The 20191-nt window shown below is 40.7% G+C and overlaps 1 protein-coding gene across 2 annotated transcripts in view; it reads right to left on the reverse strand.

Annotated features, from left to right (window-relative positions):
- AFF2 (ALF transcription elongation factor 2) overlaps positions 1 to 20191 on the reverse strand; it is a 347591-nt gene that overhangs the window by 32687 nt on the left and 294713 nt on the right. Inside the window, exons 10-12 of one of the 2 annotated variants that reach the window (XM_054214075.1) lie at positions 9248 to 9410; positions 7695 to 8714; positions 5446 to 5567 (exon numbers count right to left, since the gene is read on the reverse strand). In XM_054214075.1, coding sequence (XP_054070050.1) covers positions 5446 to 5567; positions 7695 to 8714; positions 9248 to 9410 — 1305 coding nt within the window. Of the gene's footprint in view, positions 1 to 5445; positions 5571 to 7694; positions 8715 to 9247; positions 9411 to 20191 lie in introns of both variants that reach the window. The other variant, XM_054214074.1, reaches the window with a different exon arrangement.

Here is a 20191-nt window from a genome sequence, read left to right on the forward strand (position 1 = left end):
CACAGTAAAAACAAAAAAACCTGCTAGACCTTTCTCCCCTCAAATCCATCAAAAAAGAAAAAAACAAACCCCAACACCCCACTGAGTGTTTAACATGTTAATCTACTCATAGATTTTTATTTTAGGTACTGTCCTAGCTCAGTCAATGAAGATAACCTGAATTTTAATCTTTTGTTAGACATCTGATATTGCACTACACAATCATTTACTTTTCATGATTATTGACTAAAATTTCAATAACAAATTAAGTCAACAAGAATTTATGTTTCGTTCCCAGTCACTTTTGGTCAGTGTCAGGAATTATAGATCTACTTTGCCTTAAAGTAACCAGGGAAAGAGAAGGCGGCAACCCAAGTTTCCTTACTCCTCATCCTGCAGCTCTCCCTCATTCCAGTCTGGCCTCTTTTGCAGTTTTACCAACAGTATCAACATCTACGTCAGCTTTGGTCGTTCCCTTGCTTTGGGCCTTTGGTGATACAAAAATATTTTAGCCTATCTGTGAAATCACAGAGGGAAATCCCCACGTTTCAGGTTTTATAGCTCTTCTATTCAAAACTATTTTAATTTGACTGAAGCAGAGTTAAAAATATTTTATTTGAAACTCTCTGATATTAAAGATCTTTAGACTGAAGAAATAAAATGAGCACAGAATTCATATTGCCTTACAGTAGGCCTGGTATGGATACTGTCCTGCTCAGAAAACACATGGGCCTGAAGAAGATCAAAGCAAAGCAACCAGGCTGGAAGAGCCTGGCGGTTCTTCGAAAAGACTGATTTTATGCACATGTGGTCCTGCAACATATCCTCCAAAAAGTTCTGACTCAAAGCCCCATCTGTTAGCTTTCTTACCCCCAAAGGGCATTTTGGAACTCAGACAAGTTACCACAGCTATAGCACAATAATACTCTGAACTTCTTCCAGAGGAAAGTTTTCCAAAGGAGGGGAAGCACTGCCCCAAGAAAGCACGTGTTATTGGATTGTAGAGAGGCAAAGCAGATAGAGCTAATGAAATACCCAGGAGCAGAATCCAAACCCTCTGCCTCCCAAACAAGTGTCCTACACAGGGAACCCTCAATGTGCATATACAGGTGGGAGCACAGAGCGAAGTGGTTCTCCGTGCCTCTGCACAGACGCATGTGGAGCTCTTCTTTCTCCCTGGTACAGCTTTGCAAAGGGAAGAGCAACCGATTCTGGCAGGTCTATCTCAAAAGCATCTGAAGAAAAATTCAATTCGAGCCATTGGTCAAGTCCCCTTTAGGGGGACATCCATGGCTATTTCCAGGGCTAATGCAGGACTGTGTCGCTTGCATGGTCTACCACTGCGTGGGGAAACTTAGGGCACATATAGAGCAATCGAAGCAACATGCCTCAGCTGTTACACAGAGGCGGAGGGACTAAGAGAGTCGTACAAGAAAAAATTCAGAAGGCTGCAGGTACCATGGTTAAAACTTCACTACTTAAAAACCTCACCAGTTCACTTCATCTTTGGGCTCAGATATGAGATGAGGCAAACCAAGATATAAGTGCAGCTACACAGCTCTGGCACACAAGTAATTCTGCGGGTGGAAAGACTTAATCACAAAAGAAAATGCACTTGAGGATTTTTTTTTTCTACATAATTCAGATTAAAAAAAACCCCAAAAAACAATACTTTACTGTTATAATTCTGTCTAGATTTTTTTTCTTTTTTTCCCTGCTGCCCACTTAATCCTATGTGTTCTCAAAGGAATTAAACTGATAATTTATTTCGCAATGTTACCTCCCTCAGATTTACACCAAAGCATTTACGTTAACAATAACCTCCATGAAATAGGTTGTTACCAGCAGTTAACCAGATTGTCACTTTGCTTTGGGCTGTTAATGGGCTAAGAAACTGGTCTTTGATTGCAGTAATCACTAATTTTGAATGAATTTATTGCAATAATTACCAAGACTCAATGGTTTAATTTGCTGACATGATTGTTAGTTAAACTATATTTAAAATCTAGGGAGAAACACAATAAAAGTGCAAGGAAAAAATAAAGCTGAACTGATGATCTTGGGGCTACAGGGTTTATCTTTGTGTCTGAAAAGGCCAATTATCAAGGAAGGAGAAGGCTCCCCATCTGCTTTTTTTCCAGCCTCGTTGCTTTTAGGGCAGAAAGCAAGCAAGCAGGCAACAAGAGGTCAGTGTGTGAAGGAGAGCGAATTTCCATCTACTCTCACGTTTCAAGCTGCCTTTCTTTGCCCTTTCTTTATCCTCTCCTTGTGGTATGCAGTGGTATCTCTGGCCTATTAGTGAGACAAAGCCATTGTCTATACCAATCACTTGGCTTTCCTTTGCCTCTACTCTCCCAGTCCACAATGAAATGCCGCACATTGACGGTGTATCTGATTTTCTGCAGGGGGTTAGCAGGGAAAGGTCACTCCCGCATTAGCGTGGACCATATGGCAGCAACTGAATGAAGCTGAAGTCATTGTCATAGATGTAGAAGGCTGCCTCTGCCGTGAAGGAACCCCAGCGAACGCCGTTGTGACTACCCAAGGGATCGGCTAATATACGTGGCCAAGTACAGGTGCATCTTTAACTAAAGGTCAAACAAAAGGGAACAGGAAATCTTGAAAAACAGGCTGAAATGCTTGCCACAGACAGACTTCTAGTGTGCCTGTTAGACGACAGGCATGTTTCACTGGTACGAGTCCAGTTTGAAATTCAGACTCACAGTTTGCATCAGCAAATAACTCTCTGTGTTGTTACAAACTGCCAAATGTTGGCGAATAGTGCTCTGTCTGGACTGGGTCTACCAATCAGGTATTCAGATATAAATGGTATGCAGCAGCACATACAATTAATGCTTAAATTAAAATTGCTCTGGCAAGCAAGTAAATACATAAATAATCCTCTGCTGCAAAGTGAGCAACTGATGTGACAAAAATCCAGCCTCACAGCAGCGTTTCAAGGTATTATTATAAATTACTTGGACAAAACACAGTATCATCTATTCCTTCGTTCGCTATCAAGTATCAGAAATAAGGAAAATACAGTATCAATAGTTTGAATAATTATATTTTAAGTGTCATATCAGATTTAGGAAAAAGGCATCAGCCCCAGAGTGTGTGAGGGAAGAAACAGAGAGATAAATAGTTGCTTATGCAAGGACTACATAATACAAACCAGATCTTTGGTTGTGTGAATGGCTTTTAAGTTCAGAATTATGATTTGAAATTTCTACGCTCAAATTTTACATGTAGTCAGAGAAACTTGTGGAAATTAGGCATATAATTGCCCATATTAGACATGTAACCCTTTATAAATTAATTGTGCATCTTTGCTTGCTTTATTGAGCCCATATATTTAGGGAAAGATTATGAGAGAAATGTATTCAAATGCCTAAAGCATAGATAGGCAGGCAGTAGCAGCTGCAAAACACAGGTGTGGCCTATTTTTCACCAATTCCTCCGCACTCCTGAATTCCTCCAAATTTTGGCCCAGAGATGATGGTCTTTCTGTCAAAACACTCTTGTATCTATAAAAAAGCCCAATGAAAGCCTCTGAAGTCTGCCTTGAGGAACTTGGCTTGCTGGCACAGGGACCAAGTTTTATCGGGAGAGACCTAAGGTTCCTCCCGAGTGAGAACATCTACCGTGGGATGTAACACCTCCTTAATGGAAGATCATCATCACACCTGTAGCTGAAACACCCTCATTTCTCAAAGTCCTTACTGAAACACTTAGGAGTTCTGAAAGAAAATGTAGAACCTTTGAGAATAAAGGAGCAAATGGCAAAGCCTGTCTTTCAACTTTTTACCACTGAAGTGTTACTTTCCCCCATGTCCTTGAACATTGTACTTTCAGCTTCCCCTTTCTTCTGCCTCCCCTTAAAACTCTACTTAACCCTCTGGAGAACAGAACAGCTCCCGACTGCTTAAAAACAATCTGGACTCTCCTGAAATTTGTCGTCACACAGTTCAGCCAGCTCCCTAATCTTTTGGGAAATACATTGATCTATATTCAGTTGTACATCTCTGGGAGCTGAAGACCTGATTTATCAAACAATATTGCATTCAGTTCAAGTGAACTCAGAAGACACTACTAACAAATGCAGTGTGATCCAGGTCTCAATAGCTGCTTTGGAAAAGAAATCAGAAAATTTTGTTTCAAAACTTGAGGCAGACGAGAGGAAAAGCTAGCATATGGAAATAACTATTGATGGACACAATTATATTTTAACAGAGAACACCAAGGGCTTGAAAGCTCCGAGGAATCAAATTAATGACCTGGAAAACAAGCTCAAATTAAGAAACATCAGGTTGGGGGTGGATCCTTAGGGCTTGCTGGCGACAAGAATAGAAAGATTTTTTTAATGGATTGTGGAGGTGTTGGGGATGGATAATCCTTGATTCCCTCTGCAATATATCTCTGCTCATTGTATTTCTAGCAATGACAATCAGGCAACACCCACCATGATGTTTATCAAATGTGCGACTTGTTGCAGATCATACTGTAACTTTCAACTCATCTGCCTTTTCCAGACTCCAACCCTGATTTTCTCAGTGGCAGAATAAGGGGTTAGTTCAAGGACTGAAGTTACTCCGTAATTACACCACTATAAATAAAAGGATGCTTAACCTTCTTTATGGGTTTTAAAATTTGTGTGCTATTTCATAAACGATTTTTGAACTTTATCTAAGTTTAAAACCTACTACAATCAAATTGTTTTCAGAAGCACATTGCAGGTTTGATTCTTTGCTTGTCCTAGTGCAAAACAGAAAGAAGTGCCTCATCTCAAAATCGTAAAAGCACAAAATTGATGACAGAAGGGAATTGGACTCTTTGGTTATTTATAGAATGTTAATCTTGTGATTATACTAATCAGAATCATTATTTACGTGGCGCCTGTTTGCTCAAGCATTATAGCCATCTCTCAAAGACACTCTGAAAGGCACAAACTATTTGCTTATTTGTCTGCTGAAACACAAAGCACATATGTCTGAAACATTTAGGATGGTCACCCCTGGCATTGCTGTATACACAGTTAAAGAATAAGAGCCGCTGAAGTGAACAGAAAAGTCACTATCTTGTTCAATAAAACTGAGAACTGTCTCTCACAAAAGCGATTTTAAAAAATAAATTCCAGGCAATCAAATAAAGCCCACTTTTAGTAGGATTCTCTGGCCGTAGAGGTTAAGGATGATGGGGGCAAGAAAGAACACTGAAAGGATGCAGTACAGGCGTAGAAGAGTACACCAGGATTGTGGTGGCACTCTGAATTCCTGTAGTCCATCAGAAGGATGAATGAATCTCATCCGAAACCATGTGGATCCTCTTCTTGACGGATGGGAATAGCAATGCTGGGTCACTTATGCTTATGGGCTGTAAAGGCCATCTGGCTCTACAGCAAAGACATTTGTGGAAAACACTACTGTGAAATCCTTCATGAATGTTATGTGAAGAAAAAGAACTTACTCTTTAGTGCTGGTTAATCTGTGATTCGGTATCGGAGAGATACAAGGTGGGAGCAGGCATGAAGCTGAAGGGTCCTCCAGGCGCTGCTTCTTGCTTTCAACAAAGGTATCCAGGCTTTCTGTCTGCTTTAACAAAAAAGGTAGAGCTTGAAAGATCCAGCATGTATGCACAATTTCACTTGCCATTAAGAGGAGCTCAGGAATCTCAGCGTATTTCCTTTACAGTAGCAGCAGTTAAAATACTGATCTAGAAGAGTGAAAGTCACCTGAAATCAGGGCTAAGCGTGCTCCAAACACATGACATGAAGTTATATAACAAGTGACATAGCCAGATAATTAGGAAGCAAAACGCCTCGTGTGCTATAGTTATCTTCTGTAGTGCACTGGAATTTAATTAATAATTCAGATGGAATGACTTGATAACACCAAATCTTACTCAAGTAAATAGCTTTTACTCATTGACTTAATGGAAGTCGATGGGAAAACTTCTCTGAGTAAGTATTCCTCACACGACTAAAAGACTACAGGACTGAGCTGGGGTAGTCATTAACAGCGATAGCTCGTTTAAAATTTGCTTTGAAAGATTCCCTGATGCATGACTTTTGTGCCTGGACTAGGATGATACAAGCAAAGCTGATTACTGCTCTGTCACTGGAACCTTCATATCAGCCTCCAAGCCCACTAGTAGATGGCTAAAATAAATCTTTTAATAGCATGATTTAGAAACACAAATCAGGGTGTCTCTACCCTGTTTTAACTGTTGATATACCCTCAAGTCATCCTAAATGGTTTGCTTCCCCTTGGGTAGCAGTGAACAACCACACAGCAACCGAACGGGCTGTTCCAGAGCGTAGCTGTTTGCACAGTCCCAGAGCGAGATTCCTCATTTTGTTGCTTTCTGATTCGGTCCCAGCTAACGAAATTACAAGGTTCCAACTTTCATATAACCCTTCTTTTTTTTTTTTTTCTGTGAGCCCTCAATTTAGTTGCCAATACTATACCCATGTTTTAGCCAAGATTCTTTCTCCGTCATACTGACACTCCACTAAGTTACCTAGCAAGAAGATTTTTTGTATAATTAATATACACCCTGGTGTACTTATACATACACATAAGCATGGACATTTATATATCCCTTTCCTCTTTCTTCTTTTCTCTTTCCTTCTTACATCTCTGCCTTTAGTGTACAGCTAGAATATAAATTGAATAAAAACCTGCTGAGTTGACTCATGTGATTATTTCCACTTAATTCAACAGGGAAGGAGCCAGTGCAGTGACTCATGTAGGCAGGGGTGCAGACCCTGTGTCTGCCTGGCATTGTTTGTCTTTGTCTTGCATTAACTCTCTCGTACCACTGGCCTGCTCAAACTCAGGATTTCAAGAGGTCCATTAGAACAGAGAGCTGAAGTCACATTCACAACGATTTACAAAATTTGGGGTATAAAAAAAATTCTGCTATGATGACTTCTCACAGACAGACCAGAGCACAACCACTTCAGCTGGAAAAACTGACTACAAAAATTCATTTATGATATAAGACTTCAGTTTCTTCTCTGAAAACACATTTAGTTTGAAGTGCACTGTCATATCCCACAAGATAGGGTACCCTTGGGCATAAATAACATAAAAAACATGATAAAACATAACGCCTTAAGTCAAACGACATTTTTCAGGTAGCTGCGTAGAGAAAGCAGCTAGTTAAGCAAATGATATTTCTACGTATCACATTTGTTTATACAACAAAACAACATAAAGACTAAATTAATCAGAAGCATAAGCAAGCACCATTCCATTGACGTTAATGAAGCTATGCCTGTTCAAGCCAGTGGTGAAAATGCCTTAATTCTGCACACAATAAAATCCTGCCTTCCAAATAGAAGTCACATTTTCTGAGTATGGCTGAACCCGTAGCAATATGAACTCATCATTGGGAATCTTTCTGCAGATCACAGAACACTGGAAATTAAATGGGTAAGTGAGCACATACAGTGAAAAAGATTGCAAGACAAATCTAAGAAAAATACATTGTTCATCAATTTTGTCAGCCAGAGTTTGTTTTTTACTAGCTTCTGATGTTAATTTGTAATACACTTGTAAATGTATGTCCTTTGTAAAAACAATAAAGCCTCAGGGTTACGGTGCCTCCTTACAGCTCTGCTGCAGGTGCAGTGACGAATCACTGGCTGCCGTCCTGACCTCAAGGATGCATAGAAATTCAGTGTTTTCCTCCAAATGATGAAAACAACTTACCTTGTGTTTCCTTTTGGACTTTGTGGATGGTTTTTCAGCTGCTGGGGTAGGGGACTCTCGAGATGGTCGTCTGTGTTTCACATTTGCCTCTCTTGATTCACTTTTCACAGACGTGGTCTCAAAAGGCTCTTGTCCAGGTATCCTAGAGAGTAAACTAAGGTCTATTTTCACCCACAGAGATTTGAGTTCTTCATATTCTCTCAGTGGGGACAGAAGTTCATTTTGTACGATTGGGATAGGAGAAAAGAGCTGCTCCTCCAAGTCATTGCTGGTCTGGTCAATGGATGTGTTGCTGCCATTGCTAGTTAAACTACTTACGCTGAGGATGTTACTGCCAGAGTCCTTCACTTTGACGCCATTGCCAGAGCCAGTGCAAGCTGGCAATACCTTTGCCTGCAAGCTCTCCTCCTGGTCTGTATTTGAGTCAGAAGTAGATGAATCCGTTTCAATGAATTCCCGGGACTTAGGAACAATTTTGCTGGGGCCTCTGTACTTTTTCTTCTCCGAAGTGAGACCTGTGCTAGTTCGCGGTTCTTTCCTTGGAGCGGTCTTCCCAACTGCTGCTTTAGTTCGAACCTTTGGCTGCTCGGGGGGTTCCTGTGTGTCTTTTTCTTTGGGAGTGTTGCTGGTATTATTTGGTTTGGGCCAGTTATACTCTTCTACACTGGAAGTCCTTTCTACCTTTTTGGGTTGCTTTTTCCCAGTAGTCCTTTGTGAAGTTGGCTCATTATGAGCTGGTGACTTCTGCTTGGAGCTTTTTGCCTCTGGGGTTTTCTGGGCAACCCGCGGTTTGGCTTTCTCTCGGATGGGACTAAGGATTGCCCTGTCTTTGGAATCGGTCGGGGGCAGGCTGCTGTTGAGCTTCCCTTTGTTTGGCCCTTCGGCCTGCTGGTTGCTCTGGGCCTGGGAGCTGGTCTCGTTGTGAGGCTCATTTTGATTGTTGATGATGGTCTTGTTGTGGGGGTTCACTTTATTTAGCCATTTATCCAGCTGCCATTTGTTTGTTGAGGGAGGTTCAGGCTGCAGTTTGAAGAATGAAAAGGAACAAATCTCAGACAGAAGCAATGCTTTTCCCTTTTAAATGAGAACGTTTTTAACGTACCCTTTTATTTCAGTCAACTAGTGGTGACTGCTAGTTTTATGGGAGTATTTATGGAGTATTTATGGTTAATTAGGCTTCCTTATCTGGTTTACAATGTGGCCCTGGAGAAATTTAATACAACTAAAAAGTTTAGCTGGTCCCTGAAGACATAGTTTTGTCATGTTGCCTTTCCTTAGTCCCAGCTGAATACTGTGTCAATAAAATCTTCTCTAGCTACTGGCAAAAATCTAAATATTTCTTTAAAGCAATTCAAATGTAGGCCAGAAGGATTCTTCCAAAAGCTAGAATGAGTATGTGGGTCATACACGTAAAACTGTAAAGGAAGAAAAATGTTGACAGCATCAAATAGCACAGAACTCCAACATCTTCCTAACAGGGAGCAGGATTTCCCTCCCTTCCACGCTTCCCCCTCCAAGCCCCCACTGGTGAGGAGCTGAGAGTGTGGCTTTACCTCCGGCGTGGCACTGCGTGACTCCTCGTTGCACTCGCTGTCACTGGAGCTGCTCTCGCTGTCGGAGTCGGACTCAGAGCTGCTCTCGGACTCACTGGAACTCCCGGAGCCGCCGCTGGAATGGGCCAAGCCGGTTGCGTGTGCCGCTGGCACCGTCAGGCTGCTGCGGGGAGAAGATCCTCTCGTGTCAGTATGCTGCTTGTCTTTTTCAAAGTGTTGCCTTGGGGGGAGCCACCCAGCAAACCCTGTTCACACCAACTTTCCTCAGTGTCAACTCCCCCTCCTGCAGTACAGACCCAATGAAAGCTCCAGTGGCCATGCCACCGTGTAGCCACCAAAGGAGCTTATGCTTCAAGGGACGCACTGATAATGGTGTTAATAACATTACCACCATCGTCACCCTCAAATGAGAAACACTTCAGTGTCACAAGCCTGAGCTTATTAGCCCACTGATTGCGAAAACTAACAATCACACTTAAATAATTCATTAATGGAATCATGGTTTCTTCATTTTTTGCTGGTTCATTTATAATTTATGATCAAAGGAAGGACATCAGGCAACTAATATTGGACAGGGCATTTTAAAAATTAATTTTAATGAATACTTTTACACTGCAGCATATAAAACCTACATATTTTTGACAAATCTCCAGGGACTGCCCAAGAATTTTTTATTTATAGCTGTTTTTTCTCTCATGTTTATGATAATGCAGTGAGAAAATGGCATTCATGCTGAAAATAAGCCTCTCTGTGAAATCTATTTTTCTGCGTGTTCAGCTGTCCTCCAAGATGTATTTATTAGCGGTGCACTGGGTGTCATTGTTTTTCCTCAGCATTTATTTCTAAACTGAGAAGTTGGATGACCCCAGTTTTTAGCACTACAGAATTCTGCCAGTCTGAGTCTTTATAAACTCATCTTCAATTTCAACTTTTTTGTCAGGGAGATAACCATAAGGTTTTATGTCTCTTCAGCTGATCTATACAGAGACTTTTTGATGATTGATTTTAAATTTGTGAAGCTGACAAAGCAAAGTGTTTGAAAATTGACACCATTTGCTAGTACTCCTTTATGGATATTCAATACTTCACCTTAATATATCATATGCTGTGTGCGTCCCATATCAAGTGATCCAGAGATGCCGAGAAGTTATAGTACAGCTTTGCCTTCATTTCTGCTTTCTGCTTTTCTACTTTCCTCCGAGAAGGATTCAAGTAAGCCAGGTACATGACCTCCTTCCCCTTTCAAACTGAGATGCTATGTGCATCAAGATGCCCTCTTAAAAAAGCACAGTAACCAAGAAACTGGAAGTTGGAAAAGCCAGAAAAACCTGATGTGTGACCCTGCTCCACTAGAGTCTTTACAAGTATTGCCATTGGCTTCCGTGACAATAATAGATGGTCTTTAATTTTCTTCTTACACTAAGCTACTTTCTCTCTCCCTCCTTGTTGGTAAACCTATCCCTTACGCTGTGGTTGGTAACACAACTGTCTCTTTGAGCATTGCAATGGCCCTGCAGTGCCCATTGACAAAACAGCTTGGTGCTTTAGGGTGCATTAATGAAAGAAAATTACTCACTTGGGTAATTGCTACAGATCACTAACTTTGTTGCTCATTAAGTGCATATACTTGGGGTTTTTTTGCTTCTTCTAGAGGCTCTTCACTCAACTGACTCAAGCAGAGCTACTTAAAAAATTTCAACTAGAAGTAACAGGTAGGTCAAAAGAACAGATGCTTTTAAAAACATGGGCATTTCCAAAAGTATTACGGAAAACTAAACATTGCTAAATTAAAAAATGGATCTTACGCTTTGTATTTAATATCATTAATTTTTGGAAACCATTTGTGCGCTTGTTTTTCTTTCTTTATCCCTCCTTTTCGGTGAAGCTCAAGAAAGCATAGGGAAATATATTTTTCACTTCTTTTTTACAGTAAACAAGGAAACAAAACAGTGGAGAAAAAGCAAATGTGTTTGCAGGGGAGTTTACCTTTCAATTCAATGTCTTATACTTTTGGTCTTATATTTTCTATTCGGAAAACACTAAAAGTAGATGGAAACAGAGTTTTCATACTTCATTAAAATTGTTTCCAAGAAGAAAGAATAAGAAAAAAATAGAAAAAAACAAAGATTTCCAAATTGAGGAGGCAAACACGACAATTCCCTTCTAAAATACTAAAATGAAACATCAGCTTTGAAAAAAAAAAAGTTATTTATGGAATTATCAGAACAATGAAGCTGTAATTTAGAAATCCCTTTTCCCCTAAATCTGTGAGCTTCGTCTGTTTCATTTATATCTTCACCCCAAAATGGAAGTGAACATGGCAACATTAATGTTTCATCCTTGCTGAAAACTCCAGTTCCCACAACCTTAACAGAGAGCCGGCTGCGAAGACGAAAGGATGTTTAATCCTTAGCAGCCTCTCCGATAGCTCAGGGCTGGGCATATGGCTGCCTGGCACATGCTGGTCCTGCAGGGAGTAGCAGGGCCACGGCTGCACCGAGCTGCTGGGGCATCAGCCATGTCCCCTGTGGCTGAGGGGAATTAACGCACCTTTGTGGCAAGGCATATAAACCTGCACCAGACTCTCGCGGTGCCCAGGCTCCTTGTCTGGGGTGGTTTATGCCCAGGCAACCCCCATGCAGAGGGATGTGTGTGAGGCTACTCACATACCTGTGCAGATCTGCCTAAGAAAATGCTCTGTTGTCAGTGCTGGCCAAGTTTCCTCTCATTAAGATGACTGATTTAAAGAATATCACCTCTTACAATAGATCAAAGAAGGAAAAGCCAGTGTCCTAGCAGTTAAGGCCAGACCTTTCTAGCCTTTAAACACAACCTACGTCTTTTAGCACTCTGGAAGAGAACTGACACTGTAGCTGGGATGCACTTACACAAAACAACTGGAGTTGTACTGTAGCAGACTGCAACTGTCTGACAAAGAACTCCAAGGGCAAGAATAAAACCATGGAAATAGATGGCAGCTCCAACCTGGCCTTATTTTCTTTCTGCCTCAGAACAAGTTATCATATGCCAAACGTTACTGAATAACACAGCTCAGCAAGCTTGCAGGAACCAGACAGACTCAAAATAACGGTTTTCATACAAAACACAATGAGGTCATAGTTGTCTTTCATCTGGGATAATAAAATTATGCCTTGGCTACATTGGGCGGTTTCATGCTGAAGACATCATTGCTGATCTACATTTTTAAAGTAGAAACATTCACTTTTCATCATGTAGTTTGGGTTGAGAGTAACTCTGGTTGTATGCTTTGCAAAACAACTAGATAAGACCCAAAATGCCTTTCCTAGCACCTCACCATACTGAAGATAGAGCAATCTTGCACATCACTACATGCACAATCAGCTTCTAATAATGCTGTTCATCAGAACAGAAAAAAAATATACAGACCTTTCATATACAAGTGCATGGAAAAAAAATCTTTGCTTCCAATAAAGCGAGTTCAGTGGAGAGATTCTGGGTTGTCGTCTGGTTTGGTTTTTTTTTTTTTTCCTTAAATAAAATGTACCTTTCAGTTCAAAAGAACAGGTTGGTTTGCACTCTTCCCAAAGACTTCTTCAGCTTTAAAGTTAAATCACATGTTTTAAAAGATGCTGGGATAGATTCTGCAAATGTGCATTTAAGCAGCTGTTATACAAATAAATGGGGCTTCTTACACAAGTATCAACTACATGAACTGGGGGTTGCCTCTCTAAGAGACTTTCAAAGCAAGCTTTGTTGTGTTGCTAAGATTCAGACAAGGAATGCCAGCCCGGACAAGGTTTAAAATGGATTTAAAGCATTTTATCATCAGACACAAGTCCTCAAGGGGGCAGGAAGCACTGGTATTTGAAACTCTTGAATTTTTATTTCCCAGCAGGAGATGAGCACTCGTATTGTTCCTTAGTGTTTGGGTGGACAATGTTTTTATTTCATTTGAACTGAAAGAAAAAAATTAATAAAAACAATGCTGCACAATGGAACACAATATTGTTTGGGTAAATAACACTTAGAAGAAAGCCAGTTCATCATTATCACTTGAGATTGGAGGCCCCTACTGAGACCAGTGACCCACTGTGCTGGGATCTGTGTAAATACATGATGAGACAACAGTCCTTGAGCCAAAGAGCTTGCAATCCAAACACACAAAGCAAACACCAGAGGTATTACAATCATCCTCATATGCAGTGCAGGCCTCTCACATTCTCTAAGTGCGAGGCCTCTCTGCAGTTAACAGTTTTGCCCCCCTTTTAATTTTTTTCTCCCCATTTTCCGAGCCCTGTGCTCAGCATTTGAGCTGAATCCTGCAGGGCAGTCAGACGTGCTCTGCCCTGACCCAGAGCCCTGACCACGGGCGTGCTATCTGGGAGGAAAAATACACGAGTGACCCAGCAGCAAGGATCCTCGTTACTCAGGCCAGATGGGTCAGCCTCTGCTTACCCCTCTCCAAAGTAGCTCCTCCTCTGCCATGAGATGAGAGACACTGGAGTGACACCCATACTGTAGGTGGGAGGAAAACCAGATCTCCGTCTTTTGCAAAGGCCATCATGATGATGTGTCTAGCTGCCTACAGACCGGTAAGCTGGTCTCCTCCCTGCTATCAAGCAATGAAGCAGACAGAAGAGACCTGCGCACCTGGAAGCAATTTGGAAGGAAGCTCTTCTGCAGCATTTTCACCTTTCTCACTTCTGCTTTTGCAGCACGCGGCACTTCCCCTGTCCCTTGCTGCTTGGCAGCATGATTGTGCACAGTGTGGGCACGGAGTATGAGATGAGAAATGTCTTGAAGGAGGCGACAAGCACCAGTATCACCAGTACCTTCCAGTAATTTTCAGCACTTGCTAAGCTCAAGCTTAACTACAGAGCAGCTGAGCCTTGCAGGTGTGTGGCTGCTGATGGCTTCTGGTGAGGAGCTGCATCAACCTCATCACACACCAACCATCTTCCTTTCACTGCAGTTTGCTGGTATGGGTGATCTGCATAAATTTAAATGTCTCCTTGCAACTTGTCTGTTTTTTAACTCATGGGTTATTTTTCCAAAGCCAATTAAAGCAGACATGGCATTATTATGTGGAAGTTCCAACATGTGGCTTACACTTTTTTGTTGGTGTTGTCATCTAGACTATTACATTCTTTTCAACACATCATTTACCCTGCTGTTGTAAAAACGATTTTCGAGATTAAACCTGGTAGTTACAACAAAGATAAAGTGAAATAACAAAACTCATTAGTCTCTAATAAGAAAAATAATAAACTTTTTACCCTGTAAACACATGTCATACACATATACACATATAATTCAGACTACTGCAGTAAAACTCATCAGGGAACAAAAATTCCTAACAAGTCCTTAGCTATCTCCCTGAACTTTTCACCAATTAGATGTAGTCACATTAATTGCTGTGAAGAGAATTTGGCAAACAGACGGTGCCCTCCAACAATAGGTTTATTCATTCCAACCCTTCCTTTTTAGGGTAATGATGAATTGGCCACTTGTTCCATTGCTCTACCCAGAAATTAAAACGTAAACTTTGAGAAAGCAGAGCGCTGCTGGGCAGTGGGAAATCGTAGCTGGGAACTGACCAGTGAGTCAACAGTGTATCAGTGCTGGCAATGTATTTCCACAAGAAGCAGCACCCTACAAAGGTTGCTTTACTGCACAGGCCTATTTTTAGAGCAAATTCAACCAATGAAATTTGGAAAGGGGAAGGTCTATGCTGGAAAAGTAACTACAGACTTGACAGAGTGGTTGATCTTCCTGTTGAGGCACTGGATTGGGACTTGGATGAATTTTGCTTTGTGTCTGAGAAGAAAATACGTCTGTGCATCAGCTCCTACTGAGTAAAAGAGAGACTCTGTTGCCAATCCTTAATCTAGCTTGTCTATTTAAAATGCAAATTCCTCAGAACAAAGACTCTGATTGCACAGGGCACTGAAAAGTGGGCACCCAGCTCTCAGTAAGACTTTTGTGCACTACAACCACACTACAGCACCTACCAGAGTAGACGGTAACACTCACTCTTGGGGGGATACTGTTGTTCTCCCGCTCACTACACTGTATTTTGAGAGAAGAGAGAGGAACAAACCAGCTCCAGCTTTTCAGAAGCTGGCCCGATCCCTCCTCCAGAGACTTTCTACAGAAAAACTGTGAGCCTGAGGGGCATTAGTAGGAGTTACTGGGCTCACTGAATTCTGTGTAAATGTTCAAAAAACGCTGCTTCATTATTCTAGCAGATAATAATAGAGCAGCACCTAGCAGATTAATATTTAGTGTCAGAATTTAATACCATAACTGTTCAATAACGAAGTTTTATTTCTCTTCTATTCTTACACCATTATCAGGAAGTAATATTCTCTTCTAATTTGAAAGGGAGCTGCCATTCTTTTATAATGAATTGTTCATATCTATATCTTCAAACTTATATATGACTGCCATTAGATTGCTTTTTAAAGAAAAGGATTGCTCTGAATGATTTGTTCACTGCCTTTCCATTGGCTAGTATTAAATTATTTATCGTCAGGCTGGTAGGATTCAAATCTAAACTTTCAAAGATTGCGTTGACACAGGAACTGAAAACCTGTATCAAGCCCCTTTGAAATATTAATCAGCACCCAGGTCAATGAAATGAAGTAAGGTGTGGAAATTGTTACTTCAGCTAACATTAGCACACATAGTAAGACATCACTTATGATGGCTCTCATGTCAAAACACATGGAAAGGGAAAACCTCTCTAATGTGTTATTCAGGATGTGGCAGCTGATCTGCCTGTATCAGTCCTGAACACCGTAATGCAAACAGGAGTTCTGATTTATTTTGAGGGGGAGTGTAATTTACAAGATGTTGTATGTAAAAAGCCGCATTCTCAGTTTACTGTGTTCAAAAGTAACTGTTTTAATCAAAGACTGTTTATAACAAGGTTGATAGAGTTACTGAAACAGATTTTTTTCATATACATATAACCCTTTTATACTTCCAGCTTTAAAGACCATAAAAAAGGATAGTAAAGATGAAAGAAATAAAAAGAATGACAGAGCTAACTCCTATGAGCCACAATCTATGTCAAAGCAGAACTAAAGTGATTGACAGCTTGCATTAGTAATGAATAGAGTGGGGAAAAGCTGCCAAGAATCCGTAACAAGGTCAAAGCCTTCCAATAAAGAATTACATTAGCCACAAATCCTAGGTGGAACTGGGTATAGACATCTGCAATGTGACTTTAACCACGGTACTGTTTTCTACTGTCCTATTCTGACCCTTTTCTGGGTTTTATTCCTGGGCTACAGTAAGTTCTGACTCTTTATCACACCTGCGATAAAGCACAGGTGTAACATATCAAACTGCCTGTGAAATTACAAAAAACAAACAGAAGAGGAGGAATTTTAATGGCACATCCCTAACGGTGCACATAAAAAACTTTCTGAACTATTGGTATGGTAATCGCTCTCCTTCCAATTTCACAGCGCTCTTATACACACTTGACATGGAAGAGAAGGGGACTTTGCATATTAAAAGCAATATTGTATCCATGATTTGTGCATGCATCACCCTGCTCACCTCAGAGTTTGGAAACAATTTTGTGAGCACGATATTATTCAGGGAATGCAATGTATGTAGACTTTTTGATGTACAGTATTTTAGTGAATGGATTCAAGTGTCAGAGAGCATTATTTGTACTACGCCCTGATGTGCTACTGTTTGTCTGGCATCTGGAAGAACAAGAATACTATCTCTTACTGTGAGACTCCAAAGGGCCTCATTTGATGTAAATGGAACCATTTTATTACACCAATATTGCCTCACTGAATCAAGCTAGAGATGAGTATTGATACATAGAAACTTATTTATTTTCCACAAAGGAAATGTGGACTACTGCATCTTCCAGAACACTTCGTGAATCTTCTGTGAAAGTTTAGAATTACATATTCACCCCTCTACTGATTTATAATTTTAAGTTAGCATAAAATGTTTTTTAATTAATCATGTATTTGCACTTTGATTTTACTTATTTCAGCAGAAAGTCCAAGTGTGGTCGTGATAAAAAATGTCCAAAGTGTTGGCTTTTTTCTTATTCATGTATCGGAGAAGCTTGGACGCATAGCATTGTAAATGAACTACCCTGCTCGTTCTAACTCAGTTCTACTTGAGTTCTCACCGAAAACAGAACCCAGCTTACAGAGCCCAGTGGGAAGAGAACTGGGATCTATGGGACCAAAACACACTGGTGCAGATGGATCCACATGATGTCTCCAAATCCTCAACGTTTCCAGTCTCATCTGCCATCTGAGGAAAGCTAATTTTACCATTCTGAGCAACCAAGCAGCCAGAAAAACATGAGAAAGTAGGATTTTTTTTCTTTACCATATAAGACAACACCTCTGAGCTTGAAAATGTGCCAAAAGGCATATCCTGATTTTCCAGAGCTTTACAGCACACACGCAGTCACTCACACCTGTGCGCTATGTACAAGTGTCACAGCGTCAGCTCAGGAAACCGTCTGAGGATTTACTCTCCAGGGGAATCCCCTGGGAGCAGATCAGCAGTGTGACCACTTCCAGACCACAGCAACGAGGATGAACTGGGAACATGAGCAAGCCAGAGAAGGTAAAACAGCCTGTTGCAGCCCGTTAAAGCCACCCCTATTTAGAAAAGGCCCGAGATTGCTCCAACTGTGGCTATTGTCAGGAGCATGATGAGCAAAACAAGCAATACAGAAAAGGGCAGAGATAAAAACTGAGTACAATCAGAACAAATTGGGTAATATTTTACTAAATGAGCTTCAGCTGCACACAAACTGGTAGCAATCTCCATGCATTATACACTGTACAAAGCATGAAACAGCAGGATTGGTGCTAGAGGCATGGCGTGGCTCCTAGGCATGTACTCAAATGGCTAAGGCACAAAGAATCCACCTCTACGGAGATGACTACCGCACCTCTGTAAAGAAAGACAACCCTGTGGTTATAGCACCAGTGTGACACTTTAGAAAACTGGTTCGATTCCTGTGTGTCTCTGGGATTTAATGGGCAAAATAATTCAATTCCTGGCACTTCGTCCCTGTTTTTAATACAGATAGTATTGTGAGACTCCAAGCATATTTATGTTCATCAGCTTTAAGTTGTAGGATAACAGAGGCCACAGAAGTACACAGACACTAATGAAAACCACAAGCAGACACTTAGTTTCACTGCTACTGCCATAATAGTAAAAAGGAATCATCATTATTAATAATGGGCAATTACTCTGAAATAGTTTTTAAAGAAGTATTCCTAAAGGCACATGATGAATTTATGGCACACCACCAGAGCCTTTCATGGATATAAAGATGTACTTCAGCACACATGACTTGTTTTTTGAACAAGGAGAAACCTGTCTAGTAAAATATTAATAAAGCTGAATGCTGAAACATAGGTGTCTTCCTTACAATTTATTTTAAAATGGGGTGAGAAACTCCATTTGGAGTGAAAATCTAAACCTTCTCTACATTTCTGCCTAATGTGAGCTCCTTTTAATACTGTTGATTTTTGCCAGTTACATAATACACTGCTTTACAGATTAAAAAAAAAAGGTATTAAATCGATTCAGGATTAAATATTATCTTGAAGGATCTTATGTTAAGAACAGAGCTAAACCTTCAAGCAGCATCCACCCTTAATTATGACATACGTAGGTATTAAGGAAAAAAGGTGCTTCTTTGAGTGATAAATGGACCTGAAGATCCTTCACAACATTCACTATAAATCACAAAAGGCCATTAATAAACAGTCAGAAAAAATGACAGTTCCTACAAGTATCTGCTCTCATACTTTGCCTAATACTATCAGTGTCATGTTTAAACCTGACATCTTAAATCTTTGACATGAAAACCCTTTAAGTCAAAAGGCTCAGCTATTTTAAACAGAATTTTCTATGCTTGTTATTTTGAATGACAGCAAAAGGAAATAGAGAATCTTTAATTCTTTAACCTTATCTGGCTGAAAATCTCGCCTTTCAGCCTTTTTCATCAACACCAAATAAAAGGGAAGATCCTATTAGCTTCTGCACCTACTTGGTGGGATCTCGTGGGGCAGAGTTGCCATGTCTTCCAGAGGGAGCTGGTGGTGCTCAGCACCTTCAGGATGGAGCTCTGTGGGAATCAAGTCAAAACTCTGCAAAGGGGACTGCACAGCCTGTGTGCGTGCTGAGGACGAGTTTGGAGCCAGCTTTGATTTACATGGGAAAGACTAACTGGGATCGCCAGAAGTAACAGTTGCAACTCTGGATGCCTTCCTGAAGTGTTTCTTCAGTGCTTTATCCCCTCTCTCACGCTGCCTGCTTTCTTAACCTAGGCTGAGAGAAACTGGGATGCCCGGCAGAGGCAGTTAAAATCTGACCTGGAAAGGACTGTGGACAAACACTGTACTCCCCAAGAGGGGTTCAGGAAAAGAGAAGTGGAGTGACCATAATCCTAAGTATAAAGTGGGTTTTGTCAATGGAGTGCTGAAAAAAGTGACATTTTGTCTATTTTTCAATATGGACAAAATAATTTAGATCTTTAGGATTAGTTAAATTATTATTTCTTCTTAAAAACCTTCTAGGTAAGAAGCTTTTGTTCTGGACACTTATGTTCCTGAGTTACAAGAAATAGATTTTTCAACATTACCACCATCCATTGTTCCTCAGACTGATGAAGGGTTATTGTACCAGCACTGATTTGCTGAAGGTCTGCCAACAAGCAAAGGTCAGGAAGACCCGAATCCCTCATGGTTACAGAGGTAAATAAGCAAAGTTCGATCTCCCTTGAACTTTTTATTGTTTTCAACTTGAAAATCATTCCTTTGGTAAGGTGCAAATGCCTGAGTCACACATCTGCCCAGACGGCCTCAATCTCCTAATGCTCTAGTGTCGCACAGTGGTTGCCTGTTACATGAGACCTCCCTAATGATAAAGTTCCGTAGTGAGATATCACTC

Source organism: Rissa tridactyla, chromosome 9, assembly GCF_028500815.1.
Source record: "Rissa tridactyla isolate bRisTri1 chromosome 9, bRisTri1.patW.cur.20221130, whole genome shotgun sequence".
Taxonomy (NCBI): domain Eukaryota; kingdom Metazoa; phylum Chordata; class Aves; order Charadriiformes; family Laridae; genus Rissa; species Rissa tridactyla.